The 8,934-nt window shown below is 41.6% G+C and overlaps 1 protein-coding gene and 1 pseudogene across 1 annotated transcript; one reads left to right on the top strand and one right to left on the bottom strand.

The window, feature by feature from the left end:
- The window catches only part of LOC106807958, an 11,836-nt pseudogene extending 7,926 nt beyond the window's left edge, over window positions 1-3,910 (bottom strand).
- Window positions 3,911-7,740: 3,830 nt separating this feature from the next.
- On the top strand, window positions 7,741-8,241 carry LOC106807962 (histone H3). Its single transcript, XM_014810488.1, has one exon. The coding sequence runs from the start codon at window positions 7,784-7,786 to the stop codon at window positions 8,192-8,194; it is 411 nt and encodes a 136-aa protein (XP_014665974.1). The 5' UTR covers window positions 7,741-7,783; the 3' UTR covers window positions 8,195-8,241.
- The last annotated feature ends 693 nt before the right edge of the window (window positions 8,242-8,934 follow it).

Below are 8,934 nucleotides of genomic sequence, written 5' to 3'. Positions count from 1 at the left end.
TGAAGCGTTTGTGTAGTGCGGCCAGCGAGAGACTCGCCGGCGATACGCTCGAAGAATTCGTTGACGAAGCTTTCCATGATGCCCGATCGCCTTGCTAGAGATACGCGCTGTCTGGTGACCCTGCTTCACACCTTGTACGATTGTAGATGGCTTGTAAGCTCTCCTATCTCTGTCTCCTCCTCTTCTATGGCCAATCCAGAAGGTCTCTTCTGAGGCTATACCAGCCTTACTGACGGCTTTTCGCTGCTTTGGCGGCAGGGTTTAGATCGATCTGCGTTGCAGTAAAATCATGTCAGTGAATGTTGTAAAACCCGGTAGAGACCGCTCGGGGCCTATTGTATATGGGGAGCGGGTGGATCATTGAGAAGGGCACCAGGCATTTTCAAACCCCATCTATCGCGTGTCAATCAAAGGGAGAAGCAGCGGGAACCATCTTTACGCGTCATACCACCTGTTTGGCCAGTTGAAAACTTGTTCGCGGCCGTACAGAGCATCCTCGCCGCTCCGTCCTATGCTGGCGGACGCGAAGTATCGGTCCAATCCTTAATCGATGTATAATATACGGGCCTGGCAGAGTTTGAGAGCACTTGTCGATCTTTTCGTCGTATTATACATTGCCAGTCAAGCAACATGTCTGCGTCGTGGTAAAAGGAGGGAAAGGTTAGAGCAAAGGGAAAGAGCAGGAAGGCAGTCCGCTGGACTGCAGTTCCTGTTGGATACGTATCCATTCGTCTCCTTGGCAGGGCAACCTATGCGGCGACGAGGGTTGGGGCTGGAGCTCCCGTCTACCTGGCTGCCGTCGTTGAGTACCTGACGCTGACGGTGCTCGAGTATGGCCGGGTAACGCTGGCTCGCGACAACCAAGAAGTCAAGAATTAGTCCCACGTCCATCTGCAGCTGGGCATATCGCACGACATGCGAGGAGTTGAACGAGCTGCTCTCCGGAGTCACGCATCGCAGCGCAGGCTGAGGTGTCGCTGACCAGCATCCAGGGCATGTTGCTGCGCCAATGAAGTCTGCAAGCGACTCATTAAATGGGAATCAAGCGCCCTGTACCAATGAACACACCGGCCCTTTTCAGGGCCACCATTTTCTTCCAGCAAAATGATTTTCTAGCATTTGCCAAATCTCATCATTAATTATATTATTTGAACGGTGCCAGAGTGCATGCGATATAGGCCCCTACTCATGTTTTTTGACACCAATAGCGGCCATCGTGCTTCTTACTACAGCGTTATGCTGACACCGTAGATCATTGCGAAACCTATGCCTGCACACAAGAGCTTTCTCAATTAGCTGGACAATGAACAAAAGTGAACGCATGCATATCCACATATAACACGTGTCAAAATGATGCCATTTTCATCATGTTATCGTGCTAATACGTTGTTCTAGTTATCAGGAGGGCATAGTGAAATAACTGTGTACTTCACACATGCAGCAGTTGTATGCCCCTGTTACACTCTGATAGCTTTAGTTAAGCCTCACCTCCAGTGTCCAGCCTTATCACGATGTATATATCCGGCTATGGTAAAATCTTTGTAGCCGAGAAAGAGCAGTCGGACCATTCATATAAAATAAATTCATAAATCATATATTGTGGTAAATATCTTTGGCGCATGACATAAAGGTGTGTGTGTGTGTGTGTGTGTGTGTGTGTGTGTGTGTCGCTGTGTCCTGTGTGTGTTGTGTGTGTGGTGGTGTGTGGCGTGGTGATGTATTGTGTGCGTGCATTGCGTGCTTTGTGAATGAAATCGGTATCAGCGTAAAATGAGAAATGTAAGCTTATAAATATAGCTACATATACCATCTATTAGAGTTATTATTTTCATCTTTCACCATTTATCCGTACTGAGTAACACACAAGAATGTTTCTTCTAATAGTGTAGTAAAGCAGCTGCGTTCCTTGACGTATAACATATTGCTAATAGGTAATATCAGTAAATCATCACGTTTGTGTAATCTGTCATATGTATATATATCTAATATATCTATATATATATATATCTATATATCTAATATCTAACACTTGAATCGCCAACGCGCAAAATACGCGCTAGAACCTGCGGCGTGAAGATAAATCCACGCTCTATAACCCACCAAGCCAAACTCATGTTGCGCGGCCCATGTTGAACTCATGGCGCGCTCCCCCTCGCTCTTAGCGTTGCGCTCTTGCGCGGGAACCAGCTTTTGGTTGGTTTAGATATCTATATATCTGAATACGTAGCTGGGGTACCCGCTGCGTGCTGAGGTAAACATCGATGCTAAACTAATTCATAAACTACTAATAAATGGCGACGCAATAGGAACATTGCGGTAAAAATCGACAATTAACATTGCACACAATATTCAATATTTAGAAATCAGTCTAATAAGCATTAATGCATAGGAAAAAACATGTTACGTATGACCATTTATAATGAACAGCCAACCCAACTTTGGAAGCCCCTGGGACATAATAGTAACCTCATGGTGTAAATGAAAAAAGTGATTATTATAGTAACAGCATGTAACGAATGGGTTGGACTTATTCATTTCAGTAGGCCATTCTTAGATAGAACATGTTTCTTTCGTGTTATTCTCTGGGTGGCAAATAATAGTAGAGATTCCTGGCGTATTCCAACTCTTGAGCTTTCCCTACAGTTACAAGCTATCTACCTATTGTTGAGATCGTAGCCACGAATAAAAGAAATTCCCCTAATATAGTATGATAGAGACATGCCAGCGGGGGTCCATCCTATGTGTCCACCGGTACCTAATGTGTGCCCGGGTACCTATTTTCGGCCAGTACCCAGGTACATATGTGTCCCGCGTACTAATGCTTCCGGTAGCCTATGTGTCCGAGTACCTTATAGTGTCCCGGTACCTATATGGTGTCCACAGTACCATCGGTACTGATGTGTCCGCCGGTACTATATGGTGTTCCAGTACCCAGGTAGCCTATGATTCCCCGGCTACCTATATGTGTCCCAGTACCCAGGTACCTAATGTGTCCGCTACAATTGTTTCGGCCGGTACGCTAATGTTCCCCCATATTAAAAGGCGGTACTATTTAACAGTCATTGAGAAAGATAAAACTATGGCTCCAGGCATGTCTCCATAAAATGCTCTTTTTTATTATCACAATATGAACATAATACTGAATCTACACACTAACCCTTTACTAATACGGGAACTCAATTTCTTTTAACACAACACGAAAAACAATTCTGAATTTAATTTCTAAGAAATTTATGCCAATTTCTTATAAATATTAAAAATACTATGAGAGTCATAATGAAAGCATAGGAAAAAAACGATAAATGAGAAAATTCGAACATTTGTAGTGATATAATAGAATATCAAACGAATGTTGTATTTGTTCCAGTTCTTCTAAATGACTCTGGTTACCTTTTGTCGGTACTGGGACACCGATAGGGGTACCGCGGGACACATAGGGTACTGGGTACTGGGACACATAGTATTGGGACACATGGGCCCCGGGTACCGGGACGCATAGGGTACCTGGGTTTGGCGACGCATAGGTACCTGCGGCTGGCGACGCATAGGTACCTGGGTAGCTGGGAGCACATGACGGCCTACCTGAGTGACACAATTAGGGATACCCCCGCAGGCCGGCGTTGGCTGTGTCCACTGGGACTATGTGTGCTACGGTGAATGCTTGGCGCGGCAACCATGCACATTTGAAATTAAGGACACATTTTTGTATTTGAATCCGAGAAAAAGCATAGCTCTCGGGAATGGTTACAATGCGATTCTGAGATCGTATGCAATCTGAACTGACTCTGAACTCAGGTGACTCAGTACAGCTCTGAAGTTCTAGACTGGTTTCGCCTGTTATGCTTCTGTATTTTAGTAATTGATTTCCGGTTTCAGGTTTCACAATACCCAGCAGTGACTTTGAGATCATTGAGGTGAGGGCAAGAAATCTGTGTGTGGCCAGCCCACATGTCACATCCAGTGCTCGCACTACAACAAGCGCTCAACCATCTCGAGCAGGGAGATCCAGACTGCTGTCCGTCTCATCCTTCCCGGAGAGCTGGCCAAGCACGCAGTATCTGAGGGCACCAAGGCTGTCACAAAGTACACCAGCTCCAAGTAGAGTCAACCGCCGTACCAGTAAACCAACCGGCCCTTTTTAGGGCCACCATTTCTTCCCAGAAATGATTACTACATTTGCAAACCTGCTTCCATCATCAATCGTACTGTGATAATAAAACGGATTACCTAACTCGTCGCTGCATCTATACCTGCATCTATTATTGCATTTAAGCGTACATTACGGTTGCTACTTTTGAGATCACCTTAATCCATTAAACTTGTGTTTCTTAATCAAAGGGTTCTCGTCATTCACCCTGAGCAAGGATTTGGTATTTCGTATATCTTTCACCGCACTCACTCCTTATCTCCTCTTTCTCTCTGTTGGATGTATCACTACATTACTAATGTTTATTATAAGAGAAAACATAATTCTATATTCATCACACCTTGTAATACCATTATTCTAATTTCTCTTAATTTCTCTAATTTTTATTAATTTCTAATTTATATATTTAGTATTGGACATCTTGGCACTGTCTGGCCAAAAACAGTTGTCTTCAATAATATTTTGCTTTCTATGCATTGTTGATTGCACATATAAAGCATATAAACCCATACAGTCACTGAGAATTATGCTATGCTTTTAAAATATGTAAAGAAATTCTTCAAATCAATTCTCTCAGTTATCCTTTTACATCTACATTGCCGCACACGGTTCATATCCTGTGTGCTATGGGCGCATGTTTGTGCTTAGATTTAACTGTTTACATATTGGCACTGTCTGGCCAAAAACAGTTGTCTTCAATAATATTTTGCTTTCTATGCATTGTTGATTGCACATGTAAAGCATATAAAATCGTACAGTCACTGAGAATTATGCCGTGCTTTTAAAATGTGTAAAGAAATTCTTCAAATCAATTCTTTCAGTTATCCTTTTACATCTACATTGCCGCACAGAAAATGCGGAAACAAAAATTAAGGTTATTCCAGACATGTCATTGTCTAAATTATAGATGCGTATATAGTGGCTCTATGAAGTAAAATGTACGTTTTACTGATGTACGGTTAGCTACAAGGGCCACATACGTCCGAGACATTGCGTGTTGTGCTCGCGAGATCGCGCTGAAATGTATGGGGGCGTCGCATTAGATTGTGATGGCGGGAAAACGCTTCCTTGTATCCACACGCACTTGGGGCGTTTCAGTAACAAAATGATAGCAAATAATCACGAATAGTATTTACTGCCAAAGCCTTACTGTTTATCTCCTCTATATTTGCTTTTATTTGCGTACAACACCCCTTAAAGAAAGCTGATGATTTACGATTGATATATCATTGTTTAGAGTCAATCGTACTTAAGAATCCCATATAATACAGCAAAGTAGAAATTATTTCTGGGAAGAAATGGTGGCCCTGAAAAGGGCCGGTTTGTTTTGTCTATCGGTGGTGAGCCTGCAGGTTTAGCCGCCAAAGCCGTACAGTGTACGTCCCTGACGTTTGAGAGCGTAGACAACGTCGCATTGGCGTGACGGTCTTCCTGCTTCGGCGTGGCTCGGTGTATGGTGACGGCATGCACGATGACGTTCTGCAAGAACACTTTCAGGACGTGCTCACCAGAGTCTCTCGTAAGAGCCAGAGATACCTTGCACACACACCTCGGCCGAGCAAGACGACGGATAGCAGGCTTGGTGACCCCTGATGTTGTCACGCCAACCCGTTGCGATGACGCTTGCGCCACCGCTTTCCGAGTCGCTTCTCCCTTTCCTCTTCACCAGACATTGATAGTAGTTTAAGGTTCTCCTAACGTCTACTAACGAATGTAGTCACACACGCTGCAAATACCGCAGCTATTATACCCAGCATCGCCGCCGCTAATATAGGCGGTACGCGCGCTCTAACCTGTCATTGTCAGTCATCAGGAACCGCTAAGTTGGTTACATTAGTCCGCACTCATTCTATGATTGGTGGCAATAACCTTTTTCCCGGCCATTCCACGCGAACATTAACGTCCACTACATTTATGTACTGAATATAGGTGACCCATAGCGATTAGATTGCCGGGCGCAATTTTAATTTTATATGTTAAATAAGTATTTTACAAATTAGAATACAATTTTTACAGGTTCATTTAACATATTACAAAGTTTCAACAGTTTCCGAATTGTGAAACAAATCTTTTCTATAAATAGAGTCGAAACAAAAATTATATAAGTTCAATTAAATAGTGTATAAAGTATTTAGTTGCTTTTGTTTGAAACTAAATCTTTTTGTCTTGAGAAATTACGATTTTTGCGAAACAAATTACGATATAAGAATTACAATATAACTCGCATACATGATATTGGGCCATTGGCATTATATGGAGGTATCGAAAGAAGTATAATTATAGATGCTAGTATAGATAGTATACCGACATAGATAGTAGATATAGATATAGATAATAGATATAGATATAGATATAGATATAGATATAGATATAGATATATGAATATAGATATAGATATAGTTATTATAGATATAGATATAAGATAATAGATATAGATATAGATATAAGATATAGATATAGATATAGATATACGATATAGATAATAGATATAGATATACGATACTATGATATAGATATAGATATAGATATAGATATTAATAAGATATAGATATAGATATAGATAGTATATAGATATAGATATAGATAGTAGATTAGATATAGATATAGATATATGATATAGATCATATAAGATATAGATATAGATATAGATATAGATAGATATAGAATAGATATAGATATAGATATAGATATAGATATAGATATAGATATAGATATAAATAGTAGATATAGGATATAGATATAGATATAGATATACGATATAGATATAGATAATAGATATAGATATATATAGATTATAGATATAGATATAAGATATAGATATAGATTTATAGTATATATATATACATATGTAAATATATATATAGATATAGATATATATATATATAGATATAGATAGTATATAGCATAGATAGTTTATATGCTAATAAGACGTGACGAGGGATAAGGTCACATACATATTATATGTCAAAATGGGGCAAGTAAGATGCGTACGTACATCAGTTAATGGAAATGAATAAAACCGAGAATATTTGAAGTAAAGTCATTAGGGCGACAATTATATATTATCAAAATTATATCAAATCAGATTATGTGTTTTACATTATTATATATATAATTTTAATAATAATCTATTTAATAAAATATATTACTAATTAAGATATATAAAAAATTTTAAGCTACATATTTGTACGTTGCTGGTTAGCTCTAAATGCAGTTGTTGCATTTGAATATGCGCAACATATCCAACTAGATATTACAACGGTACCGAACGTGGCAACGCGGTTCCTACATACTACTATGATGACAGGCACGTAATCAGGAGTATATTGGTCAGAATGACTCTTTTGTTATATTGAACCGATGGCGCGAACCTCATTTGGACACGAAAATCGTTCGTTATGTTTCCCGGTTATTCAGACCGGTTGCACGTTCCGGTTTATGTGTTCGGCTAACGAAAACGGCGGGTGTGCGTGGAAACGACGGCTGCCATGCGCTATAAAAGTAAGCGGCCAATCCGGTTTCAGCAACCGAACTGTTAACCAATCAGGATTAGCCCCGACCACTAGGTAACCATATATATACAGCCACGGTAAGAAGCAGTAATACAAGTTCGATTGCATTCGCTACTGCATAATAATGGCTCGTACCAAGCAGACAGCTCGTAAGTCAACGGGAGGCAAAGCTCCTAGGAAGCAGTTGGCGACGAAGGCAGCTCGTAAGAGTGCCCCGGCTACCGGAGGAGTGAAGAAACCTCATCGTTACAGACCCGGCACGGTCGCCCTGAGAGAGATCCGTCGTTACCAGAAGAGCACCGAGCTGCTCATCCGCAAGCTGCCCTTCCAACGCCTGGTCCGTGAGATCGCACAAGACTTCAAGACTGACCTGCGCTTCCAGAGCTCCGCCGTGATGGCTCTTCAGGAGGCTAGCGAGGCTTACCTTGTTGGTCTTTTTGAAGATACCAACCTGTGCGCCATCCACGCCAAGAGAGTCACGATCATGCCCAAGGACATCCAGCTCGCTCGCCGTATCCGTGGCGAACGCGCTTAAACACTGCGCCTGTACCAGTGAAACCAACCGGCCCTTTTCAGGGCCACCATTTCTTCCCAAAAATGATTTCTACTCTTGCTTAACCCATCACCTGGTATGACGGTGAAATAATAATCTGGCGGGGACAATATTAATATATATTGTTGTATATACGCGCGCGCACACACATACGATACTTTAATATAACATTACGTGTTACCAATACCATTACCATACCGATATAAACATGAAGGATTAGAGGTGCGCGGTATTACCGGTACGTACCGCGGTACTTTGTGTGGTGTAGCGGCTTTATTTTTTAGCTATTTTTATCACATCAATTTTATTACACTTCCTCGTCATTGCATAGCTTTATAAATTCATCTCCGTCGATCGACACCATTCACGCTATATTCGCGTATCTCCAGCACCTATTCTATATGCCTAGTAGATAATCTGCTCTGTTTTATTTGTACATACTTCATTACTTCAGACTGGTTCTAGCCATACGACACTCCTACTCTCACTCATGTTTGTTCCAAAGGAATTGCAAGATATAGCAGATTACAAGAATAACGCGACGCGGCGACTGCCAGGCGTTTTTCTGTGAGCGCGGCAGCGGTGCCTTTGATGGGAGAACAGGGCGCGATCGATCACGAGCGCGTAGCGCGGTAGCGCGTTTCACTAATCAGATAGCTCACCCTGTGCGGGTAACTAATCAGCTCAGCAGTATGGTGGCCGAGATAGCTCACCCTGTGCGG

The sequence above is a fragment of the Priapulus caudatus genome, unplaced genomic scaffold (genome assembly GCF_000485595.1).
Source record: "Priapulus caudatus unplaced genomic scaffold, Priapulus_caudatus-5.0.1 Scaffold245, whole genome shotgun sequence".
Taxonomy (NCBI): Eukaryota; Metazoa; Priapulida; class Priapulimorpha; order Priapulimorphida; family Priapulidae; genus Priapulus; species Priapulus caudatus.
The sequence above is the reverse complement of the archived record's forward strand: the minus strand, read 5'-3'. Positions and strand labels throughout refer to the sequence as shown.